Source organism: Schistocerca piceifrons, chromosome 10, assembly GCF_021461385.2.
Source record: "Schistocerca piceifrons isolate TAMUIC-IGC-003096 chromosome 10, iqSchPice1.1, whole genome shotgun sequence".
Taxonomy (NCBI): domain Eukaryota; kingdom Metazoa; phylum Arthropoda; class Insecta; order Orthoptera; family Acrididae; genus Schistocerca; species Schistocerca piceifrons.
This window is the reverse complement of record NC_060147.1, coordinates 63,533,770-63,560,985: the sequence shown is the minus strand read 5'-3', so window position 1 is coordinate 63,560,985 and position 27,216 is coordinate 63,533,770. Positions and strand designations below refer to the sequence as shown.

General features: G+C 45.2%; 1 protein-coding gene across 1 annotated transcript in view; it reads right to left on the bottom strand.

The window, feature by feature from the left end:
* The window catches only part of LOC124718696 (trypsin-3-like), a 38,861-nt gene extending 12,742 nt beyond the window's left edge, over positions 1 to 26,119 (bottom strand). Inside the window, exons 1-3 of the mRNA XM_047244318.1 lie at positions 26,032 to 26,119; positions 12,685 to 12,834; positions 776 to 1,059 (exon numbers count right to left, since the gene is read on the bottom strand). Coding sequence (XP_047100274.1) covers positions 776 to 1,059; positions 12,685 to 12,834; positions 26,032 to 26,119 — 522 coding nt within the window. The remainder of the gene's footprint in view (positions 1 to 775; positions 1,060 to 12,684; positions 12,835 to 26,031) is intronic.
* Between the last annotated feature and the right edge of the window lie 1,097 nt (positions 26,120 to 27,216).

The window sequence follows — 27,216 nt, the reverse complement described above, 5'->3', positions numbered from 1 at the left end:
TGTGGAGAATAAAGACAAGTAATCTTCCTGATCGGTGGCACCTCACTTTGAGACTAATCTTTTCTCGGCCATCACATCTTGCGTCACACGCCGGCCACGTCCTGCTACCAATTCCAACTCATGTTTGCTATTCCAGGCAGACATAAAACCAGTAAGAGCATGTGACGACATGTACTGCCGCGAGTCTGATGAATTGTAACTGTGATACACTGAAGATGGCTAATTATAGCCGAAATCTAGATTTGCAAGAGTAATAAAATCTGATGGGATTCTGACTAATGGCTGTGTGCCTCTCCTTCGTTATACACAACAGTTCGTTACGGAATCAAAATTGTTTAATGTTGAAACTCCCTGGCAGATTAAAACTGTGTGCCCGACCGAGACTCGAACTCGGGACTTTTGCCTTTCGCGGGCAGAGTGAAAATCTCATTCTGGAAACATCCCCCAGGCTGTGGCTAAGCCATGTCTCCGCAGTATTCTTTCTTTCAGGAGTACTAGCTCTGCAAGGTTCGCAGGAGAGCTTCTGTAAAGTTTGGAAGGTAGGAGACGAGATACTGGCAGAAGTAAGGCTGTGAGGACCGGGCGTGAGTCGCGCTTCGGTAGCTCAGATGGTAGAGCGCTTGCCCGCGAAAGGCAAAGGTCCCGAGTTCGAGTCTCGGTCGGGCACACAGTTTTAATCGGCCAGGAAGTTTCATATCAGCGCACACTCCGCTGCAGAGTGAAAATCTCATTCTTGTTTGATGTTGGTGACGGTGGGCAGGCTGGCGAGACGTACCTGCAGGGTGTCGGCAGAGGTGCCGTTCTCGGTGCTCCAGCCGGTCACGTTGAGGACGGCCCCCAGCTCCGGCGGCAGCGTCTCGTTGCCGGGCAGCGGGATCACCTCGACGCGGCCCTCCTCCAGCGCGATCTCGCTCGTCAGCGGCAGCAGCGACACGTCGTAGTCCTCGCTGAACATCTTGTAGTTCTGGTGGATGTAGATGGCGTCCGCTTGGTACACGTCGCCGCCACTGTTGAGCGTCGACGTCCCCACGCGCACCGTGATGTACTGCGCGATCCCGTCTGTCCTCACAACACAACATGTTTCATTTACTCAACAGCAGCAACCCGTGGGAGAAAACTCCACTGCAATATTAAGTCTGTTGACTTAAGGGAGTGTTAAAATGCCTCATAACCTACTCATTAAGAGGCGGTAGTCTTGCACTAATGGTTTAATACAGTAAGGCAAATTTTAAAGTGAGAGACTGTGTACATGCCCGGATGGTGAGCAATTTTATTCAGTGGAAAAACGGTTTTTTCCAAATCTTTTAGAATTTTCTGTTTCGAATGTCTTTTACATGACATACACTACCCTCCGTAAGTTTGGAAACACCGAGTGATTATGGACAATGGAGAGGAGATCCATCCGAGGTGAGCATTAATAAAACCAGAATGAGATTTTCACTCTGCAGCGGAGTGTGTGCTGATATGAAACTTCCTGGCAGATTAAAACTGTGTGCCCGACCGAGACTCGAACTCCGGACTTTTGCCTTTCGCGGGCAAGTGCTCTACCATCTGAGCTACCGAAGCACGACTCACGCCCGGTACTCACAGCTTTACTTCTGCCAGTATCTCGTCTCCTACCTTCCAAACTTTACAGAAGCTCTCCTGCGAACCCGGAGTTCGAGTCTCGGTCGGGCACACCGTTTTAATCTGCCAGGAAGTTTCATTAATAAAACCGACACGCTGCAAGGACGGACTGCTCACTGGAATTAGAGGAAAAAAATGTCCTGCGAACAAGTGCCACGAAATGGACGGTGTGCGTGCAATGACAAAAAAAGTCGTCCCGGAACACCACCGTACGGAGCTGCATCGCATCCACACCACAACATACACTCCTGGAAATGGAAAAAAGAACACATTGACACCGGTGTGTCAGACCCACCATACTTGCTCCGGACACTGCGAGAGGGCTGTACAAGCAATGATCACACGCACGGCACAGCGGACACACCAGGAACCGCGGTGTTGGCCGTCGAATGGCGCTAGCTGCGCAGCATTTGTGCACCGCCGCCGTCAGTGTCAGCCAGTTTGCCGTGCCATACGGAGCTCCATCGCAGTCTTTAACACTGGTAGCATGCCGCGACAGCGTGGACGTGAACCGTATGTGCAGTTGACGGACTTTGAGCGAGGGCGTATAGTGGGCATGCGGGAGGCCGGGTGGACGTACCGCCGAATTGCTCAACACGTGGGGCGTGAGGTCTCCACAGTACATCGATGTTGTCGCCAGTGGTCGGCGGAAGGTACACGTGCCCGTCGACCTGGGACCGGACCGCAGCGACGCACGGATGCACGCCAAGACCGTAGGATCCTACGCAGTGCCGTAGGGGACCGCACCGCCACTTCCCAGAAAATAAGGGACACTGTTGCTCCTGGGGTATCGGCGAGGACCATTCGCAACAATCTCCATGAAGCTGGGCTACGGTCCCGCACACCGTTAGGCCGTCTTCCGCTCACGCCCCAACATCGTGCAGCCCGCCTCCAGTGATGTCGCGACAGGCGTGAATGGAGGGATGAATGGAGACGTGTGGTCTTCAGCGATGAGAGTCGCTTCTGCCTTGGTGCCAATGATGGTCGTATGCGTGTTTGGCGCCGTGCAGGTGAGCGCCACAATCAGGACTGCATACGACCGAGGCACACAGGGCCAACACCCGGCATCACGGTGTGGGGAGCGATCTCCTACACTGGCCGTACACCACTGGTGATCGTCGAGGGGACACTGAATAGTGCACGGTACATCCAAACCGTCATCGAACCCATCGTTCTACCATTCCTAGACCGGCAAGGGAACTTGCTGTTCCAACAGGACAATGCACGTCCGCATGTATCCCGTGCCACCCAACGTGCTCTAGAAGGTGTAAGTCAACTACCCTGGCCAGCAAGATCTCCGGATCTGTCCCCCATTGAGCATGTTTGGGACTGGATGAAGCGTCGTCTCACGCGGTCTGCACGTCCAGCACGAACGCTGGTCCAACTGAGGCGCCAGGTGGAAATGGCATGGCAAGCCGTTCCACAGGACTACATCCAGCATCTCTACGATCGTCTCCATGGGAGAATAGCAGCCTGCATTGCTGCGAAAGGTGGATATACACTGTACTAGTGCCGACATTGTGCATGCTCTGTTGCCTGTGTCTATGTGCCTGTGGTTCTGTCAGTGTGATCATGTGATGTATCTGACCCCAGGAATGTGTCAATAAAGTTTCCCCTTCCTGGGACAATGAATTCGCGGTGTTCTTATTTCAATTTCCAGGAGTGTATGTTCAGAGTGGCTTCCGTCGGAGGAAGTGTTCAGACGTCACGCCATGCATTGCTGTAGCCTTCCGCACGTTCCGTCCCCTCTCCGAACACCGTCACAGGCGTCGTGAACACGCTGGTGAAGGGTCTGCACATCACAAACTGATTCAACATACGCAGCACTTCTCAGATGTCCCCAGAGGTAAAAATACAAGAGGTTTAAGTTCGATGATCTAGTAGGCCATGCAACAGTGGTTCCGTATCTCATCCAGAGTTGAGGTGTCGGCAAACTGTAATGCGGAAGAAGGGTGATGCTTCATCATGTAGAAGCCACAAAACCTACCATACGGCCAAAGACACATTCTCAAGTTGCCCGGTGAGAGTATTCCGGAGGATGGCTCTGAGCACTATGGGACTTACCATCTAAGGTCATCAGTCTCCTAGAACTTAGAACTACTTAAACCTAACTAACCTAAGGACGTCACACACATCCATGCCCGAGGCAGGATTCGAACATGCGACCGTAGCGGTCGCGCGGTTCCAGACTGAAGCGCCTAGAACCGCTCGGCCACACTGGCCGGCTCCGTAGGATGTCCAGGTACCTTTCTCCGTCGAGGCATTGTCGAGTGATAACCAGTCCAAGAGCGTGGTCGCCAAGAATCCCTGCCCACACATGGGTGTAGTGTACCGAAACTACCAAATCCAGAGAATTAAAGCACTTAGCGCCTTCCAATGGACTTTACACTTGTTCGGAACCCACCTCCCCCACAAAATCATTAAAGGAAAAACGTTTTATCATTTCCTACATTTTTCGCTGTTCCTGTAGTAAAACTTCAGCATCAGGAACTTCTTTACAACTAACTCCGTTCGCAGTACGGTGGTGTGATAGACTGTTATTTAACGCCCCCACGAAGAGGTTATAACAATACCTCCACAAACAGTTAATTAGCTCAAAAATTATCACGTCGCGCACTCAAAGTATGATCTTTTTATTGCGCAACTAAAAGGTCTTTAATGTGGTAGGTATTGCTACATCAATTGATTACAGTCACAGAAGAAAATTAACAATAATATCACTTATCTTGTATTTGCAATCCAACGACGATCTCGCTCTGACTTTGGCTCGTAATTAAAAATGTTGTCTAGGGAGCATGACTATCGCTGTTGGTGCGAAAGGAACTCGGATGTTGATTAAGCCGACTTGAGGAACTTACGAAGACAATCTTTCAGGATTAATTTGATGATTTATGTTTTTCATTGCAATGTGCTTCATACTTTTTTAAACAATGGTCACTTGAAAATAATTCTTGACACTCACTTTTCACAAAAATTCACATTTATTAAACTTTTTATAGTTTCGCATGTTCAAAACATTACTTCATCATACAATTTCGCAGCCGTTACTGCTCTTAATAAAACTCACAACATTTTTCATTGTCCACAACTCAGACTCACTTTTCATTTCCAACACAAAGTCAAGACTGTTCATATTCAACACAAAAACTTGACTACTCTGCACGCTTCCGCCCCATAAGACACAAGTCAGCATCAAAGATAACAATAAGTCCAAAGATATTCACACTAGATATTATATCGATTTCAACATCTCAAAATATCGACGTACATACATAAAAATATGAAACCAAATTTGAATAGAGTGAAAAATATGAGACATTACGTAGAAAAATATTCATTAATGTAGGGTATCGAAAAATAGGGTTGGCGGGTGGTAATGGTTTCGCAAATAAAGGACCATTACAAGGTAACGGTCTGTTGCAAAAGAATTTAAGTTCTTGGCAGAAAGATGCAAACGTATGGAATTTTTCTGCTGTCAGTTGCCACATAGTGGATCTATGTTTTGTGCGGGGGTTTAGGCACGTTCATGCTATTCACAGATTGTTCACCAATTCTTTTACACCAAGAAATTAAGCCTAGATCAGAAACTGGCTAACAATTACTGCTGTTACAATAATCAGCAGTGCGTGGATAGTCTCTGAAAATCCCAGAGCCGTCTTTCTATTCGTGCCATCTCATTGCACCTACACAACTCTGTTATCTTACTATTTAAGAATCTTCAAACTTATTTGTAGTAAAAAAAAAATTATTATGAAATGATGGTATTTACACAGAATGAAGACTCCTCAAGCCGCTCTAGCTGCGAAGCAGTAACAAAATATTTGATCAGATGAACATCCGGAACTGAGGCACGTATTTACAGAATAAAAATCCGCTTCTGTTACCATTAATTTTCTTAATTTATCTCACGACTGGTTACGAAGCTTAAAACTTCAGGTGCCGCCAACTGTGAACAAGAGGAAGGCCAACTAAAGTATAAGTACTGGGGGGTTTTTATTCCATAAATATTTAAGCAGTTCTTTATTGGGAACACTACGTGTTTTGAACCGTAACAAGTACACCCTGAGGTGAAGCACTGTTAATTAAAATGCCGTTTTTATTAGAATAGGATTTCATAAAAAACTATTGGACCTCGTAGCTTCCCGATTCTTTGAGGGCTAATCACGTGAAAACTGATTTTTTTTTTTTTTTAAATTTCACAGTTTTGTTTGACAAATACTTTTAAGAATTTTTATTAAAAAATTTTCCTTTTATCTAATGAAAGGACAATGAGAGGAATGGACAGTAGTGGTACAAAATACCCTCTGCCATGCACCATGTGGTGTGTTGCGGAGTATACATGTTAATGTAGATGTAGGGAAATGGAAAAGTCGTAATGCAGAAGGGTGATACTTAGCCAAATCAAGAGTGAATATTAATGTTCTCTTAGACGATAGGTCTTTAGCCGTAATCCTCAGATGGGCATGTGGTTGATTGTATAATGTAGCGAGGGAGATCATTCCAACGTCGTTAATGGTCTAGCTTGGAAAGGACCGTTGGAGAAGAAGCGACAGACCTCACGTTTGTGCTGTTTGCTAGGGGCCAGTGGCATGTCATTCCTTTCGTCCAGTGTCTGGGTCAAGGCTGTTAGCGATACGCTAGCGCACTTCAGAGTTCACTGATTTCGCCTACCACGAGCAGCACGTCTCAGATAACCTGCTATCTCAGACGAGTCGGGCGATAATACCAGAACTACGAGAGCAGCTCCTTCACTGGTACTGTGCGTGGCGGTTGTCACTAACCAGGCCCATCCATTGGTCTGCCTGTGGTGACGTTTTCAGTAATTTCTACAAAAATCAGTACAAAAGTACCTAGTTTGACACAGCGATACATTTTCAAACTACGAGTGCTATTCCAGTCGTGGAGCCACTTGACAGAGCCGTATGATACTTCAAGATTAAGGTACTTGGAATTTATCTCCTTCTTCTCTTGAGACAGATTGCTTTTCATTAATTGATAAGAAACAGCTGTCGATTTAATCGACACACACCTGGCAATTCTGGCTCAAGGGCCAGCTTCCACTGTTCTCATAAATCGAAGAACTTAATTTGACACTGCCGATTTTGGAATCCAAATTTCTCACAGATTAATATGAACTATGATCTTTGTTTGTATACATAATATTGAAAGTATTGGAGGATGATGTAAATTCATCAAATGGAAGCATTATACTTTAGTTATTTATAATGTCAAGTTTCGCGTCAAATAATATGAGTAGCATAGTGGAATTTTGCTTCATTTAATCCCTGATAAGTTCCGTTTTCGTAAGTTTTGTTTTAATAAAGTTTTCATTGTTGTTAAAATACTTGTATTGTTCCATACGATAAGATATTTTGTATTAAGAATGCGCGCATTATCGCACTCTGAACGCTCTCATATTTGCACAAAAATTTGGTAAGTCCTGGCTCTACAGTTATTGTCTGAAGACAGTTTCAAATAAATGACACTGAATACGCAGTAGATCTAAACCGCGCAAAAAATGTCTACTACCACCATCTTGAAGTGCACAGTTTGTTCTTTTCTATCAGAAATCTCTTTTTCCTCAATACTGCACAGCCTGATAAAAATGTGAATCATTAAGAAGTGTAACGCCGCTTCGTTTAGACGAAAAATTAACAACATAAAAATAGTACCGCAAGGCCCAGAAGTCCCAAATAATCAAGTTCCAAATTTCATAAATGAAAAAAAAGACAAAAAAAGTCCATTTTGGAATAATGTTGCTTGAATAGTAGCACGTAGATAGAAAAGAAATTCAGTACCAAGTAGCTTAATGTTTTGAAAAAGAAAGAAAGAAAAAAGATAGAATCCCATTAGTTTCAAAATAAAATCATAGTAGATCGCAAAGTATCGTAATTAGAAATCGCGGAGTAGGACGAACGATCTCAAAGAATACTCCGTATGAGTACTCTTTGAGAATCGTATGTAATACCTAAGAAAGAGCCATGCATTGTTACTGAGTTACGAGAGTTTGCCGGATCAAGTCGTACTTCAGCGTTTGCTGCTCGTATACGTGGGCGCGACGAGATTGTTTTTTGAACGCTAAAGATCTGTGATCTACCACGACGCATTGAACTTGTAAGAAGTAAATCAGTAACTTCAAATAGACTATAACGTAGAATCCAGATGGTGAAAGATACGAAATTGTCTTAAATTGAATATTTTCAATAAAAGACTGGGCATTACCCAAAGCTAGAAACTATTAATGATGGACCGATATAGAGACTAAACTTTGAAACCGAATTGTGAGTAAAGAATTAACTTTCGTGTAATCAGTTAATGGACTCTGGAACTTGCATAATATCTTGGACTGAAGTATACGTAATTAATTCCACCCAGATAGGAAAAGCTACTTCCTTACGGCAATGTTAGGATGTGAAAATAGTGCCATAAACCAGCATTCAGTGTTATTACTGCGTTGATAATTTCTTTCAATCCATTCAATATTGTGTACTCAGTAAATAATTATCTTTGCGACGACACTGATTGTACAAGGAACGCGGCGTGCATAAGTACTCTTTGCTGCATCAACAAATTATCGCTCTGTTACGAACTATTAGGCCCTAGTAAACTGAAAAACTTCAGTGGAGATATTGGTGTTGTGTATGTACTGAAGCTATGATTAATACCGGAATAGGAACTGAAATATCCCTACGTGTAGCTGTGTTTAAATACGCCGGGGAACACGTAATTGCTTGACCTGATCGAGACAAATAATACGCACTCGGTGTGATTTCAGCGCAGCCCAAATAGATATTTTATATAACGTCAATATATACACCTCTACCGCTAGTTAGCCAGACTGAAACGTTATAGAAGGGATCTTCAAAGGAAAAGAGAATCTGGTGGCTGCGTGGCCATGTGATGCTATTTCAGTGATTACAACATCGCATCAAATTTACGAAGAGGTTGGTAACATTTTGGCTCCTCTGCCACTGGACGAAGTTTCTGGGGAATCGCGTTATGGCACTTACTGTGTTCCCCTCGTTAGTGGTCTTCAGTCCGAAGACGTTTTTGATGCAGCTCCCCGTGGCAGCCTACCATGCACAAGCCTTTCATCTCTTCATCACTTGAACCTGCTCACTGTTATCAAACATTGGTTTCTCTCTACTATTTTTACCCTCTTCACCTCCCTCTATTATCAAATTCACGATTCCTCATAATCTGTCTTATCTAAGGATGCCTTTTTATTGGGCTACAAATTTCTATTTTCGCTGCATTCGATTTAGTGCATCGTTAGTTATTCGACCTACCTATCAAATCTTCATCACCCTCCTGTCGCACCACATTTCAAAAGCGTCTACACTGACGTTACTGAAGTCATAGGATAGCGATATGCACATATACAGATGGTAGTAGGTTCACGTATACAAGGTGTAAACGGGCAGTACATTGGCGGAGCTGTCATTTGTATTCAGATGGTTCATGTGAAAAGGCTTCCGGCGTGATTATGGCCACACGGCGGCAATAAACAGACTTGAAAGTGGAATGGTTGTTGGAGTAGACGCATGGCACATTCCTTTTCGTAAGTCGTTAGCAAAATCGATATTCCGAGATGGACCGTGTCAACAGCGTGCCGAGTATGCCAAATGTCCAACACTATCTCTCACCATGGACATCGCAGTGGCCGACTTATCGACCGAGATCAGTGACATTTGCGTACAGCTATCAGTGCTACCAGACAAGCAACAGTACCTAAAATAACCACAGAAATCAATGTGTGACGTACGACGAACATGCGGGACAGTGCGGGGAAATTTGGCGTTAATGGGCTATGGTAGCAGATCACCTACGTGAGCGCCTCTCATAGGTCGTGACCATATCGGTTGAACCCTAAGACCGTCGCCCGGTCATATGTGTCCCGATTCCAACTGGTGAAAGCTGATGGTAGGGTTCGAGTTTGGAGTAGACCCCATGAAGCCAAGGACCCAAGTTGGCAACATGGCACTGCGCAAGCTGGTGGCGTGAGCTGTGTTTACGTGGAATAGACTGGATCCTCTAGGTCTTCGAATACTTGTTGACCATTTGCAGCCATTCATTGACGTCATGGTCCAAAACAACGGCGTAACTTCAAGGGATGACACTGCGTCTTTCACCAGGCCACAGTTGTTCGCGATTTATCTGAAGAACATTCTGGATATTTCGAACCAATGATGCGGCTGACCAGATCCTCCAACATGAATCCCATCGAACATTTATGGGACATAATAGACAGGTCAGTTCGTGTCCAAAATCCTGCACCGGCAATATTTACGCAGTTATGGGCGTCCGCAGATGCAGCATGGCTGCAGGGAACTTCCAACGACTTGTTGAGTCGCTGTTGTCGTGATGCGGAAACGGAGCAATTTATCTGAAGTCCGAAAGGGCAAGGATGGAAATATTTCTGAAGCGGCTAAGTTTGCAAACTGTTCGTGTGCCGCTGTCGTTAAAGTATACCGTGCGTGGCAAAATGGCAACATCCAAAATCGACGCCGAGGCAACTGTAGCGCACCATGGCCCATATACGACAGGGTGAACGACGGCTGCAGAGATGTGTCCGGCCGAATAGACGTGCAACAGTTTGAGCAACTGACAGCCAGGATGAGTCAAGAGACTACCAACAGTGTCTCCTCAATTACCATTCAGTATACGTTGCCGCCTATGGGCCTCCACAGCAGGTGCCTGCTGGTTCGCGCACCCATGCCGACTGCTGTATATTGGGGACGGAGGTTGGAATTTTCACGCCAGAATCACAACTGGACATCCTCAGGTGGCTTTTCCACCACAAACAGTTTTGTGCTCCATCGATCAGATGACTGTTGGCATGTATAGTAGGAAATGTCTGGAAGCAAACTCTTTGCAACAGTTATCGGAAGGCTCCAGGTCAGAGGAGGGAGAGTTATGGCCTGGGGGAATGTTTTCGTGGCACTTCCTGGGTGATCTCGTCATTATGGAAGGCACAATGGAGTGGAGCAACTCAAGTATGCATCTACCCTCCAGTAACTTGTCTGGTGTTGGGAGATTGACTTTCCTCAGCACATTGGAATATACCAACTGGACAACGCTACGTGCCGCACAGCTCGCAGTGTGGTTCGAAGATCGCCAAGATGAGTTTACCGTACTCCCCTGGCCATGAAACTGCCCGCATTTAAACCCAATCGATAATCTGTTGGACCACGTCTATCGGGCTGTATGCACGATGGATTCTCGACCATGAAACCTCGCGCAGCTGGCCATAGCACTGGGGTTGGCGTGTCTCCACATCCCTGTCAATACCTTCTAGAACGTCACTGACACTCTTCCTGCACGTCTCTGCAAACGCTGGTCATTCGGGCTCTTAACAGGTGTTCACATTAACCAAATTGGATAATTCATTTTCTGTTCTGTTGACGAGTCAGACTGTGTTTCCAAATTGTTTCTCTGGGACATTACAAGTATACATTTTACATATCTTGAAAGGATTAGACCTTGATTATCACTACTTCAGGGAGTAGTCCTTAATTATAAACCACACATACACACACGCACACACATACAGATACACAGACCTTTCAAACTGAACCCCTATCAGGCTAGTTGGATATTATCGAGATAGATGCCTATTAAATACACTACTGGCCATTAAATTGCTACACCACGAAGATGACGTGCTACAGACGCGAAATTTAACCGACAGAAAGAAGATGCTGTGATATGCAAATTATTAGCTTTTCAGAGCATTCACACAAGCTTGGCGCCGGTGGCGACACCCACAACGTGCTGACATGAGGAAAGTTTCCAGCCGATTTCTCATACACAAACAGCAGTTGAAAGGCGTTGCCTGGTGAAACGTTGTTGTGATACCTCGTGTAAGGAGGAAAAATGCGTACCATCACGTTTCCCACATTGATAAAGGTCGGATTGTAGCCTATCGCCATTGCGGTTTATCGTATCGCGACATTGCTGCACGCGTTGTTCGAGATCCAATGACTATTAGCAGAACATGGAATCGGTGCGTTCAGGAGGGTAATACGGAACGCGGTGCTGGATCCCAACGGCCTTGTATCACTAGCAGTCGAGATGACAGGCATCTTATCCGCATGGCTGTAACGGATCGTGCAACCACGTCTCGATCCCTGAGTCGTTTGTAAGACAACAACCGTCTGAACGAACAGTTCGACGACGTTTCCAGCAGCATGGACTATCAGCTCGGAGACCATGGCTGCGGTTACCCTTGACGCTGCATCACAGACTGGAGCGGCTGCGATGGTGTACTCAACGACGAACTTGGGTGCACGAATGGCGAAACGTCATTTTGTCGGATGAATCCAGATTCTGTTTACAGCATCATGATGGTCGCATCCGTGTTTGGCGACATCACGGTGAACGCACATTGGAAGCGTGTATTCGTCATCGCCATACTGGCGTATAACCCGGTGTGATGGTATGGAATGCCATTGGTTACACATCTCGGTCACCTCTTGTTCGCATTGACAGCATTGTGATCAGTGATCGTTACATTTCAGATGTGTTACGATCCGTGGCTCTACCCTTTATTCGATCCCTGCGAAACCCTACATTTCAGCAGGATAATGCAGGTCCTGCACGGGCCTTCCTGGATACAGAAAATGTTTGACTGCTGCCCTGGCCAGCACATTCTCCAGATCTCTCGCCAACTGAAAACGTCAGGTCAATGGTGGCCGAGCAACTGGCTCGTCACAATACGCCTGTCACTACTCTTGACGAACTGTGGTGTCGTGTTGGAGCTGCATGGGCAGCTGTACCTGTACACGCCATCCATGCTCTGTTTGACTCAATGCCCAAGCGTATCAAGGCCGTTATTACGGCCAGAGGTGGTAGTTCTGGGTGCTGATTTCTCAGGATCTATACACCCAAATCGCGTGAAAATGTAATCACATGTCAGTTCTAGTATAATATATTTCCCGTTTATCATCTGCATTTCTTCTTGGTGTAGCAATTTTAATGGCCAGTAGTGTAAAATAACAGTGTTGGAAGGAGGTTGAGCGGCAGTGAGCCGGGCCATGCAGCGGCGGCTGAGCTCACCGATGGTGCAGTGTGCGGCGGTGAGCACCATGGTGGGCGTCAGGATGGAGCCGCTGCAGCGCGGCGAGCCGCTGAACTCGACCGTCGCCTGCCACGGGAACAAAGTCAGCGACGCGTTCTGCCCCAGCACGCGGTCCTCCTCCACGTCCTCTGAAACACGGCAACGCAACAGCATCGCTGAAAACAAACTGTCTTGTGGCACGGGTGGCTGAGAGCCCGCGAGGGGTAGGTTCAGCCACCTGAGCGGAAAGGGTTTCATTCGTCTGCACAAAGTCACCCCTCTCTGCAAGGGCATGCGACACTGTCTCACTATACACTGACGAAAAAAAAAAATCTCAGCACCATGACGGAGTTGTGCGACGTAAACGAAAGTTGGTAGGTGTGTTTCTACATCTGAAACTTGATGCTTATTCAAATTTTGCGCCAATAGCTAGTAGCGCCACTATGATGAAGCCAATCAGGTTTGCTTTAAATACACGCTGTAGCAGTTGTGAGCTTTAGTTACACTATGTGATCAAAAGTACCGGGACTCCCCCAAAAACATACGTTTTTCATATTAGGTGCATTGTGCTGCCACCTACTGCCAGGTGCTCCATATCAGAGACCTCACCGGCGCACAGAACGAACATAAAATGTGAAGTACCAGCAAGGACGTTCCTCTATGTATATTATTTGCTTTTTAAAAAAATGTGGGTCATTACTTATTGGACCACCCTAGTAAATCTAAGACACATGGCATAGATCATTATAAAAAATATCACCAAATACACGCAGTTGCGTCAGCGCAATAACTGAATTATAAGTTGTGGGTTCCACTCTAATTTTTTTTTTTTTCTTAATGTTTACCGAAATGATATTTTGTCTTACTCATCTGAGAGTAAACCGAGTTTGCGGAGGAAAATGACCCATTGTATGTGGCAATACTCAGTTCCTAAGTTCCGGTGCAGGAGTGTCATTCTGAAGAAAGAGGGAGCAGAGAATCTCTTCCGTTGCGAGTACTGAAGGAAACAGCGGGACGTTTCCCCTCTCCATCCGCTTCGCAACAATCACGCTGGCAGTTATTGTGGTGCTTCTCGTTCTTTCACGTTTCCCATGTGTATGGTAAAAATGACAGAAACTGCGTCACGGTCTTTTGTGAAACATAGAAGAACACCGTTATAAGGGAATGAAAAATTGGTAGTTCTCAATGTTTTTGTGAAGTTATCGGAGAAACATCAGTCGCTAATGGTAAAGGAACTAGCAGCAATGACAAATGTAATGTGTACGCATAAGCTGTCAATTCCAGAAAAGACAAGAAAACGTTCATCACATGTTTTAGGAAAATGTGACTATTTCGATAAAAATGATGTACGGTCAGAGTTGCATGCATTTTTCTTTCAGGAACGAATCACCTCCAATAAACAAGATACTTCAAGCGGTAAATAATGATGATGACTTGCCTGCTTTTAAAATAATGAATTTTATAAACCGATAAAAGATATTGGTTTTCAATTCGAAAGCAGGAAACGAAATGGCATAATTACGGATAGAGGGGATATTGGTATGTGGAGGAGACGTTATCTCCAGCAGATTCAACATTTCACACGTGAGAATCGGAAGATTTATTACCCTGACAAAACAATGGTTAATGCAGGGCTTGTGGCACAAAATGTGTGCACTGACAAAATAGTGACTGATAAGAAACAAGCCTTTGTTAAAGGTTTATCAGAGGGGTCATAGCATCCGACGGGAAAAGGAAAAAGGCTAATTATACCGCATATAGAAAACAACTGTGGTTTTGTGGAAGATGCTGACTTGATTTTTGGATTAAAAATGAGTGGAGATTATCATGAAGATACGAATAGTGAAGGGTTCCTAACACAGTTCAGAGATATTTTACCCAAATTAGAGCACAACAGTGTTATAGTTATGGTCACTGCTTAGTGTCATAGTTTTAAGTTTGAGTGGAAGCCATAAAAATCTTGGAGGAAGGAAGACACTGCAGACAGCCTGAAGGGAAAGGGAGCACATGTCTATCCTATTGAGATTAAGCTTGAATTACTGAAACAGGTTGACGCTTACGTTGCAGATCAGTAAACTGATGAAGCGGCATAGTCTGTAGGTCACATTGTTGTTAGGTTACCACCATAGCAAACCAGCCGCAGTGGCCGAGCGGTTCTAGGCCCTACAGTCTGGAACCGCGCGACCCTACGGTCGCTGGTTCGAATCCTGCCTCGAGCATGGATGTGTGTGATGTCCATAGGTTAGTAACGTTTAAGTAGTTCCAAGTTCTAGGACACTGATGACCTCAGAAGTTAAGTCCCATAGTTCTCAGAGCCATTAGAACCATTTTTTGTTACCGCCATAACACAGCAATCTGAACCTCTCTAAACGTATTAGGAGCCAAGTTGAAGGATATATCACAGGGAATATACGTCAATTAAGCTACCAGATGTGCATAAATTAATGCACAAAGCTCTGCTGCACTTCACTGCCGAACGCTGGTGGGATGCAGAACAGCCTGTACTAAAGAAGAAGAAAAAATGTGGCACTTGGATGGCTTCATAGATTGTGTTGTTGATCGGCCACATATCAGTGTTGAAGATGTCAGTTCCACTGATGAAATGTCTTGCTTAGATTCAGAGATGGAAGAAGTTCAGAGGTTACAACAACACTGGGGTGAGTAATACCGTAGGTGGTTTCAATATTTCGTTATATAGCAAATTCTTTGCAATACGCTCTTAAAATCGTCCATTACTCTCACAGGCGAATTATACTGTGTTCACGCAAGTATTTTTTGATCCCCTTTTTCTAAGCTAAAATTTGGTTTCTGCCTGGTCCCTTTAGAAGCCTATTACCAGAGTACTACTGTATATTAATTTATCCTTATTAGAATTTAAATGGCATTTTCAGTTTCACTATGTGTCTGCTGTTTACCGATTTTATTAATTATCTGCAGGTGTAACATTTGGTCTAATATGCTTCCGAATGTTTTACTTTAATACTTGTGATGCGACTGGTTTCAGCGTTCCAGCATTTTTAAATACCTACCTGTTAGTATTAAAATAAAGCAACTGGAAACAAATTAAGCCAAACATTCCATTGTGGAATGTCAAACAGTAACAAATAACCTTCCACACGGATCACTGCGGACTTGATGGACCGGCTCTCCTTTTTGAATGCGCCGCTAAAGCGTTGTGCATTGGGTTATTTAAGCTGAATAGTGCGAGGAAGCTACGCTGACACATAAAACGTTACGTTTATTATTGTACCCACCTATACATAGCTGACGCTCCGCTAAAAATAAAATCCAATGAGGTAATAGTAAATGCAGAAGAATATGCAACATAATATCTACATCAGGATTGTTCTCACAATGAAATGACTATAGACATTGGAGGCCATCTGATAAGGGAAGGTCCCCAGCGGTGGAATGTACTTTTTGAAAATCTATATAATTTTTTAAATTAAGGTCCCAGGTATCACATGCAGCAACCATTCGCCCTAGTGGGCCCACATTAGCGAGTAATCGAGGGAAAATAATTCTGAAATTTGCGTGATACTCTACAGCATCAAAAATATCCTTTGCACCTACTAGTTGCGTAGCGTAAACGTCAAAGAAATTGGTATAGGCACACACATTCAAATACACAGATATGTAAACAGGCAGAATACGGCGCTGCGGTCGGCAACGCCTATATATGACAACAAGTGTCTGGTTACTGCTGCTACAATGGCAGGTTGTCAAGATCTAAGTGTGTTTGAACCTCGTGTTATAGTCAGCGCACGAGCGATGGGACACAGCATCTCCGAGGTAACGGTGAAGTGGGGATTTTCCCTTACGACCATTTTACGAGTGTACGTGAATATCTGGAATCCGGTGAAACATCAAATCTCTGACATCGCTGCAGCCTGTAAAAGATCTGCAAGAACTGGACCAACAACGACTGACGAGACTCGTTCACCGTCACAGAAGTGCAACCTTTCCGCAAAGTGCTGCAGATTTCAATGCTGGGCCATCAATGAGTGTACCGTTGATGACAGCATGTCACAAAGCTTTACGCCTGCCCTGGACCCGACAACACCGACATTAGATTGTTGGTGGCTGGAAACATGTTACCTGGTCGGACGAGTCTCGTTTCAAAGTTAATTGAGCCGATGGACATGTACGGGTGTGGAGACAACCTCATCAATCCATGGACCCTGCACCTCATCCGGGGACTGTTCAAGCTGGTGGAGGCTCTGTAATGGTTTGAGGCGTCTGCAGTTGGAGTGATATGGTACCCCAGACACGTCTAGGTACGACTGATAGGTGACACGTACGTAAGCATCCTGCATCTGCATCCATTCTTGTCCATTGTGCATTCCGCCGGACTTCGGCAATTCCAGTAGGACAATACGACACCCCTCACGTCCAGAACTGCTACAGAGTGGCTCCAGAAACACTCTTCTGAGTTTAAACACTTCCGTTGGCCATCAAACTCACCGAACATGAACGTTATTGACCATATATGGAATACGTTGCAACGTGCTATTCGGAAGAGAACTCCAGCCACCCTCCCCCCCCCCCCCCCCCCCCCTCCGTACTCTAACGGATTTATGGAAAGCCCTGGGGGATTCATGGTGTCAGTTACCTCCAGTGTCAGTTACCTCCAGCACTACTTCAGACATCAGTCTAGTCCATGCCACGTCGAGTTGCGGCACTGCAGCGTGCTCGCGGGGGCCCTGCACGATAATAGCAAGGTGTACCATTTTCTTCGGCTCTTCAGTGTTCTTGTTGTTGTATTCAGTCCTGAGACTGGTTTGATGCAGCCTTCCATGCTTCTCTATCCTCTGCAAGCCTCTTCATCTCTCAGTACATACTGCAGCTTACATCCTTCTGAATCTGCTTAGTGTATTCATCTCTTGGTCTCCCTCTACGATTTTTAACCTCCACGCTGCCCTCCAATGCTAAATTTGTGATCCCTTGATCCCTCAGTACATGTCCTACCAACCGGTCCCCTCTTCTCGTCAAGTTGTGCCACAAACACCTCTTCTCCCCAGTCCTATTCAATGCTTCCTCATTAGTTATGTGATCTACCCATCTAATCTTCAGCATTCTTCTGTAGCACCACATTTCCAAAGCTTCTATTCTCTTCTTGTCCAAACTATTTATCGTTTACGTTTCACTTCCATACATGGCTACACTCCATACAAATATTTTTCAGAAACGACTTCCTGACAAATCTATACTCGATGTTAACAAATTTCTCTTCTTCAGAAACGCTTTCCTTGCCATTGCCAGTCTACATTTTATATCCTCTCTACTTCGACCATCATCAGTTATTTTGCTCCCCAAATAGCAAGACTCCTTTACTACTTTAAGTGTCTCATTTCCTAATCTAATTCCCTCAGCATCACCCGACTTAATTCGACTACATTCCATTATCCTCGTTTTGATTTTGTTGATGTTCGTCTTATATCCTCCTTTCAAGACGCTATCCATTCCATTCAACTGCTCTTCCAAGTCCTTTGCTGTCTCTGAGAGAATTACAATGTCATCGGCGAACCTCAACGTTTTTATTTCTTCTCCAAGGATTTTAATTCCTACTCCAAATTTTTCTTTTGTTTCCTTTACTGCTTGCTCAATATACAGATTGAATAACATCGGGGAGAGGCTACAACCCTGTCTCACTCCTTTCCCAACCACTGCTTCCCTTTCATGCCCCTCGACTCTTATAACTGCCATCTGGTTTCTGTACAAATTGTAAATAGCCTTTCGCTCCCTGTATTTTACCCCTGCCACCTTTAGAATTTGAAAGAGAGTATTCCAGTTAACGTTGTCAAAAGCTTTCTCTAAGCCTACAAATGCTAGAAACGTAGGTTTGCCTTTTCTTAATCTTTCTTCTAAGATAAGTCTAGGGTCAGTATTGCCTCAAGTGTTCCAATATTTCTGCAGAATCCAAACTGATCTTCGCCGAGGTCGGCTTCTACCAGTTTTTCCATTCGTCTGTAAAGAATTCGCGTTAGTATTTTGCAGCTGTGACTTATTAAACCGATAGTTCGGTAATTTTCACATCTGTCAGCACCTGCTTTCTTTGGGATTGGAACTATTATATTCTTCTTGAAGTCTGAGGGTATTTCGCCTGTCTCATACATCTTGCTCACCAGATGGTAGAGTTTTGTTAGGACTGGCTCTCCCAAGGCTGTCAGTAGTTCCAATGGAATGTTGTCTACTCCCGGGCCCTTGTTTCGACTCAGGTCTTTCAGTGCTCTGTCAAACTCTTCACGCAGTATCATATCTCCCATTTCATCTTTATCTACGTCCTCTTCCATTTCCATAATATTGTCCTCAAGTACATCGCCCTTGTATAGACCCTCTATATACTCCTTCCACCTTTCTGCTTTCCCTTCTTTGCTTAGAACTGGGTTTCCATCAACGCTCTTGATATTCATACAAGTGGCTCTCTTTTCTCCAAAGGTCTCTTTAATTTTCCTGTAGGCAGTATCTATCCTACCCCTAGTGAGATAAGCCTCTACATCCTTACATTTGTACTCTAGCCATCCCTGCTTAGCCATTTTGCACTTCCAGTCGATCTCATTTTTGAGACGTTTGTATTCCTTTTTGCCTGCTTCATTTACTGCGTTTTTATATTTTCTCCTTTCATCAATTAAATTCAATATTTCTTGTGTTACCCAAGGATTTCTACTAGCCCTCGTCTTTTTACCTACTTGATCCTCTGCTGCCTTCACTACTTCATCCCTCAGAGCTACCCATTCCTCTTCTACTGTATTTCTTTCCCCCATTCCTGTCAATTGTTGCCTTATGCTCTCCCTGAAACTCTGTACAACCTCTGGTTTAGTCAGTTTATCCAGGTCCCATCTCCTTAAATTCCCACCTTTTTGCAGTTTCTTCAGTTTTAATCTACAGTTCATAACCAATAGATTGTGGTCAGAGTCCGCATCTACCCCTGGAAATGTCTTACAATTTAAATGTGGTTCCTAAATCTCTGTCTTGCCATTATATAATCTAACCCAAGCCACAGAGAAATGAGTGGCTTGATGTGGTGTCAAAAGCGACGCCACTGGACAGTGGATGACTGAAAACGAATGAGTCAGAGTGATAAATCACTGTGACAATCCGATGGAAGGGTTTCTGTTTGACGTTACCTGCCATCGGGTGTAGAGCCAACAGTGAATCAGGCAGGTGGTTGTGTTACGGTATTGGGGTGTTTCAAGTGGTTAGGCTCTGGTCCTGTCACTGCGATTAAGAAAGGGCTAAACGCGGAAGGATAGCTGTGTAATCCGGCCCACTCGTGAAAGGGTGCCAGTTAGAATTGATGAGTAAGGGAACTGTGTCTGGTCTTTCCGTACTAAGCTTGGGTTGATGGGTTGATGGACATGTGTTTATCAATTTCCGTAATTTCTACACAGTTAATCTGCCTTCCTTTGTGGGTGTGATGTAATTCTTCACCTTGTAACTATGGCCTCCTTTAAGCAGATGGTACGCCAAAGTAGGGTCTCCATTCTAAGTTTCCAACTTCTGTGGCGTTCCTTCATGTGGGTATACACTGAAGAGCCAAAGAAACTGGTACACCTGTCTAACACGGTGAAGGGCCCCGGCGAGCTCGCAGCAGTGTTGCAACACGACTTCGTATGGATAATGACTGAAGTAGTGCTGGAGGGAACTGACACCATGACTCCTGCAGGACAGCCCATAAATCGATAAGAGAACGAGGGGGTGGAGCTCTCTTCTGAACACCACACTGCAAGCCATGCCAGATATGCTCAATGATGTTAATGTCTGGGGAGTCTGGTGGCTAGCGGAAGCGTTTAAACTCACAAGAGTGTTCCTGGAGCCACTCTGTAGAAATTATGAAAGTGGGGGGTGTCTCATTGTCCTGCTGGGATTGCCCAAGTCCGACGGAATGCTCAATGGACATGAATGGATGCAGGTGATCAGGCAGGATACTCACGTATGTGTCACTTGTCAGAGTAGTATCTAGACGTATCAGGGGTCCCATATCAGTCCAACTGCACAAGCCCCATACCATTACAGAGCCTCCACCAGCTTGAACAGTGTACTGCTGACATGCAGGGTCAGTGGATTCATGAGGTCGTCTCCACACCCGTACACTCCGATCCGCTCGATACAATTTGAAACGAGACTCGTTCGACAAGGCAAAATGTTCCCAGTCATCAACAGTCCAATGTCTGTGTTGACAGGCACAGGCGAGCCGTAAAGCTCTGTGTTGTGCAGTCATCAAGGGTACACGAGTGGGCCTTCGGTTCCAAAACCCCATATCAATGATGTTTCGTTGAATGGTTTGCACGCTGACACTTGTTGATGGCCCAGCACTGAAATCTGCTGCAATCTGCGGAAGGATTGCACTACCGTCACGTTGAACGATTCTCTTCAGTCGTCCTCGGTCCCATTCTTGTAGGATCTTTTCCCGGCCGCAGCGATGTCGGATATTTGATGTTTTACCAGATTCCTGATATTCACTGTACACTCGTGAAATGAAATGAAATGTCGTGTGACGAGGGCCTCCCGTCGGGTAGACCGTTCGCCTGGTGCAAGTCTTTCGATTTGACGCCACTTCGGCGACTTGCGCGTCGATGGGTGAAATGGTCGTACCGGAAAATCGTCACTTCATTGCTACCTCGGAGATGCTGTGTTCCATCGCTAATGCCCCGACCATAACACCACGTTCAAATTCACTTAAATCTTGATAACCTGCCATTGTAGCGGCCGTGACCGATCTAACAACTGCGCCAAACACTTCTTGTCTTATGCAGGCGTTGCCGACCGCAGCACCGTATTCTGCCTGTTTACATATCCCTCTATTTGAATACGCATGCCTGTAAAAATGCGAGGTTTTAGATATGACTCTCGTCTCGCTGAATTTTATTTCATGTTTACCTTCCTGGTAAACATGTTCTGCTACGGTCAATTTATCCGTGTGACCCAGGAGGCAATTCCTCTTTCGGACCCACCAACAAAATGAAAGAGTATTTAAGATCGGCAAAAGATGCACGACATCCTTTGGCTACACCGGAGGTATATAAAATTCCTTGTAGTTCAGCGTTGCACCGGAAGAGAGACGATCGATTACTTTCAATCTAGAATGTTGGCATTACCAGAGACAGTCTCATAGCCGGCGTTTCGTGATGGACAGTGGCGCCCTCTGCACTGCCTATATAATCAGCGCTTCCTCGAGTTCTCTTTGCAGTTCGCCGTTTTATCTCGGAGGATGCCTCCCGCAGTCGGAGACTAAACGTCAGGGAAGAGTTTTATACAGCGAGCACGGCCTATCAGCCCGGAAGTTTTAAGTGAAGAACTGGGATTATCAGCACTTGGCGACTTATTTGCTTTCAACTGTTTCAGATGTTTCTATACTCCAGGTATGCTTATTGCTATGTACTCCATACGGGAATCTGTCCAACGGTAAGACGACACTGTTTGTACGATCCTCCTTGGCGAGTAATTTCTTAAACACGAAATTTAAAACTTCGGCTTTCGTTTCACTATCTTCTACTGCCGCACCAGACTGGTCAACGAGTGACTGGATATAAGCCTCCGACGCGCTTAGTGATTTTACGAAGGACCAGAATTAGTCTCCTAGATCTTTTGTTAAAGTATCGCGTAGGCACTTGTTGTATGTCTCGCGCATAGATCTTTTCAAGATCGCACAGTCGGCTGTCGTCATTTGCTCGTTCTCTTTTGAACCGAGAGTGCGACAGCCTTTGCTTCCTCAGAAATTTCCTAATTTCGTTGTCAAACTGCAGCGGCTCTTTTTCGCCCTCAACCCACTAAACTCCGCATATAATTCTCTAAAGCATGAGTTACAAAGTTTAAACGACTTTGTCCATAATTTCTCTACGTCCGTCAAATTGAAACAAAATGATGTCCATTCATTTTCTGAATGGGATGCCACAAGCAGCTTATCTGCTTCTTCTGGCATAAATAGTCTCCTAGCCTTCTTCGCGTATTTATTAACTTTAGTAACCACAGTCACTACTGCAAGATGATGACGACTAATCCCTGTTCCTATACTGACGCCGTCGGTAAGGTCAGACCTGTATGTAGCTACAAAATCTGAAATATTTCAAAATAATTCAAATGGCTCTAAGCACCATGGGACTTAACATTTGAAGTCATCAGTCCCCTAGACTTAGAACTACTTAAACCTAACTAACCTAAGAACATCACACACATCCACGCCCGAGGCAGGATTCAAACCTGCGACCGTAGCAGCAGCGCTGTACCGGACTGAAGCTCCTAGAAACGCTCAGTCACAACGGCCGGCTTTAAAATATTTCCATTGTGTGTGGGTTGTCGAAGTAGCTGCCCAAGATAGTTTTCAGAAAACGTGTTCAAAAGCACATCTACATCCTGTAGGTCCGTAGGTACATACTGTAGATGGCGGAGGGTACCCTGTACCACTACTAGTAATTTCCTATCTTGTTGTCCTTGCAAACAGAGCGAGGAAAAAACGACTTTCTATAAGCCTTCATATGAGCCCTGATTTATCTCACCTTATCGTCGTGGTACTTACGCGAAATGTTCGTTGGTGGTAGCAGAATCGTTCCGCAGTCGGCCTCAGCTGCCAGTTTCCTAAATTTCTATAATGCAGCCTTGCGTCGTCTCCAGGGATTCCTATCTGAGTTCCCAATACCTGCACGCCGACCGAACCTACCGGTGACAAATCTAGTAGCACACCTCTGAATTGCTCCGATATCTTCGTTCAGTCGTACCTGGTGGAGATCCCAAACACTAGAGCAGTACTCAAGAATGATATACAGCTATAAAGTGTCTCCTTTATGGATGAACTACACTTTCCCAGAATTCTCCCAAAAAACCGAAGTCGAGCATTCACCTCTCTACTACCAACCTGACATGCTCATTCCATTTCACATCGCTTTGCAGCGTTACAGTGTCACACTGCACCCTACTAATGCTGTATTCGAACGTTATAATAATGTTTTTCCTACTCATCCGCATTAGCTTACATTTTTCTATTATCAGAGTAAGCTGCCATTCATCACATCAACTAGAAATTCTGTCCAAGTCGTATGCTCCTACAGCCATTCAACTTCCATTCTCTCCCGTACACCACAGCGCCATCAGCAAACAACAGCAGATTGCTGCCCACCCTTTCCTTCAGAATATTTGTGTATAAAGACAATAAAAGCGGTCGTATCACGCTTCCCTGGGACACTACTGACTGCACCCTTGTCTCTGATCAACACTGCTCGTCGAGGACCACGTACTGGATTCTATTACTTTAAAAGTTTTCGATCCGCTCACATAAATTGGATCCTAAACTGCATTGTCAGACCTCCGTCAACATTCTACCGTGGGATACCATGTCTAATACTTCCCTAAAATCTAGAAATATGAAATCTGCCTGTTGCCTTCTATCCATAATGTATGCGATATACCTCGTAAGACTGTCTATCTGTACCGACTGCAATGAATCTCATAGACGTCCCAGTCTACACTCGGCAGTTAAAGTCGCATCCAATTAACAAATGGTTCAAATGGCTCTGAGCACTATGGGACTTAACTTCTGAGGTCATCAGTCCCCTAGAACCTAGAAGTACTGAAACCTAACTAACCTAAGGACATCACACACATCCATGCCCGAGGCAGGATTCGAACCTGCAACCGTAGCGGTTGCGCGGTTCCAGACTGTAGCGCCTAGAACCGCTCGGCCACTCCGGCCGACTCCAACTAACAGACTACTACGTCACCTGCGTACATTCACTTGAAAGTTGCCTAGGCCGTCGGTGCAGGATCCCAGAATTCGTTCACCTACACCCATTTCCTGACTATGGGGCTGCTTTAACGTATTGTAAGGCTAAAATACACGAAGATCGTAATACTGACGCTGTGCTATAACTTTTAGACACGAAATGCTATCAGCTGGGTAAGTCAAATCGATTCCACGTTTTTGGATTTCCTGAAGGCTTTTGACACCGTCCCCTACGAGTGACTTGCAATTAAATTACTTGCCTGCGAACTCTTGTCTCAGCCGTGCGATTGTATCCGTAATTTCCTATCAGAAAGGTCACAGTTCGTAATCACTGACGGAAAGTCACCGAGTAAAACAGAAGTTATACCACGCATGGCGTTCCCCAAGAAAGTTTTACGGGCTTTCTGTTGTTCCTGATCTACACAAACGGTTTAGGAGACCATCTGAAGAATCCTCTTAGATTGTTCGCAGATGATTCTGTCATTTACCTTCATGTAAAGTCATCAGATGATGAACACGAATTGCAAAATGATCTACATCAGATATCTGTATGGTGTAAAAAGTGACACTTGACTTTAAATCACGAACAGTGTGAAGTCATCCACACGAGCACTAAAGAGAATACGCTAAATTTCAGTTACGCGTTAAATCACACAAATCTAAAAGCTGTAAATTTAACTCAATACTCAGGGATTATAATTACGAATAACTTAAATTGGGACGATCACGTACACGATGTTGAGGGGAAAGCAGACCAAAGACAGCGATTTATCGGACGAACAGGCAGAAAATCTAAAAGGTCTACCGAAGACAGTGCTTACATTACACTTGTCCGTCCTCTTCTAGAGTATTGTTGTGCGATGTGGGATCCGTATCAGATAGTCAGATAGGATTGACGGAGGACATCGAGAAAGTTCAAAGAAGGGCGGGGGGCGGGGGGGGGGGGTTGTTTTGTATTACCACGTAATAGGGAACAGAGTGCTACTGACATGATATACGAAATGGGGTGGCAGTCATTAAAATAAAGGGGTTTGTCGCTGCGCGGGACCTTCCTGTGATATTTCAGTCATCTACTATCTCCTCAGAGAGTCATTCAAATGGCTCTGAGCACTATGGGACTTAACACCTGAGGTCATCAGTCCCCTAGAACTTAGAACTACTTAAACCTAACTAATCTAAGGACATCACACACATCCATGCCTGAGGCAGGATTCGAACCTGCGACCGTAGCGGTCACGCGGTTGCAGACTGAAGCGTCTAGAACCGCTCGGCCAAACAGACAGCCAACCTCAGAGAGTGAAAATGTTTTATTGGTGCCCACATACGTAGGGAGCAACAATCATCATAACAAAATAATTCTCAGAGCTCGCAATGACAGATTTAAATGTTGGTTTTTCCCGTGCTGTGTTCGAGAGTGTAACGGTAGAGAATTAGCTTAAAGGTGGCACTTAATTTTGAATTACAGAGTCATCATGTATATGTGGATGTAGTGATGTAACTGTTATTGCGAATATACCCGCCGATATCCGCACGCGTAGATCCTTGCTATAGTCACCACCAGCATTCAGCGGACCGTACCAGGAGCACAACACAAGGCGATGTAGGGAGAAGTGGTGAGGTAGCTGCGTACCTGGTTCGTAAGCTGCCGTAGCGGCCACGGTACAGAGCAGCAGCAACAGCAACGAGCTGCAGAGAGCGGCCAGCCTGAGGGACGTCATGGTGGGGACTGGGCGACCGCAGCTGCGTCCAGTTCCCTGTGGCAGAGCACGCTTATCTGGCGCCGTGCAGCCGGACTTGGTACTCGTTTCGAGTGTTCTGTTGCCCTCCAGACACACACACACTGCAGTAACACTGAAAACATCCGTTATTATGAAACTCCACTTCTCTCATATCACATCCTATTCTTAGGACCACAACTAACGAGCGTTTTGGCAAAACTCACTTCATGCATCTTTTTTTCGCAAAATATAATTTTTTTCTTAACATACACTGTTCAGCTTTCTCTAAAAAACTGTGCAGCCACCTTTAGCAAAACTGGCTTTATTCCACACTTATATCACAGAGAATACAGCCCGTTCTTGCAAAACTCGTCTCACGTGTATGGAGGGGGGGGGGGGGGGGAGGGGGGGCGGGTTATTTTCAAAACTCGCTCAATGCTATCTAGTTCGCGAAAGATGTTAGCGGTATTGCTGGGTTTTCTCGGTAGAGGCCGGTCTCATAAACTGACATACGGCAAGGAGAGCAATTTGCTGACCACATGCCCCTCCATATTCGCATGTGGGCTGAGGATGACACAGCGGCCGGTTGGTACTGTCGGGCCTTCCGAGGCATATTCGGAAGGAGTTAAGCTTTTCTGTTTTGTTTGGCAGTAGAGGGCAGTGCATACTACTGTGCGCACCAACTAAGGCTGCGTTCACAGTGGCACCGACAACGCTCGTCACACACCGCTGCCAGAGGTGGCCTGATAACATCAGCTGACAGCGTGGTCATGGTGTGTCCGATCTCTTCCATCAGGTTTTGGCAGGGTCAAGGAGGTTAGGTTGGGGTGGAATCTGTTCTGTGTATTAAGTAGGGTGGGCTGCATACCACGACATCTCTGTGTTTGAATAAGAGTGCTGCATAGCAGCTTCTGCTATTAATGAGACTCCAAATGAGTGTGAATGACCTTTCATCTCTCCTAAAGAACGTTTCGTGTACTATACACTCTGTCCTCAGTTATCAGAGTAACCAGACAAACTTTACAAATATATGAGATGATGTGGAAATGTTCTGTTACATACTCGAGATAATTCATGGTGACCCTGAAAAGCAGGTT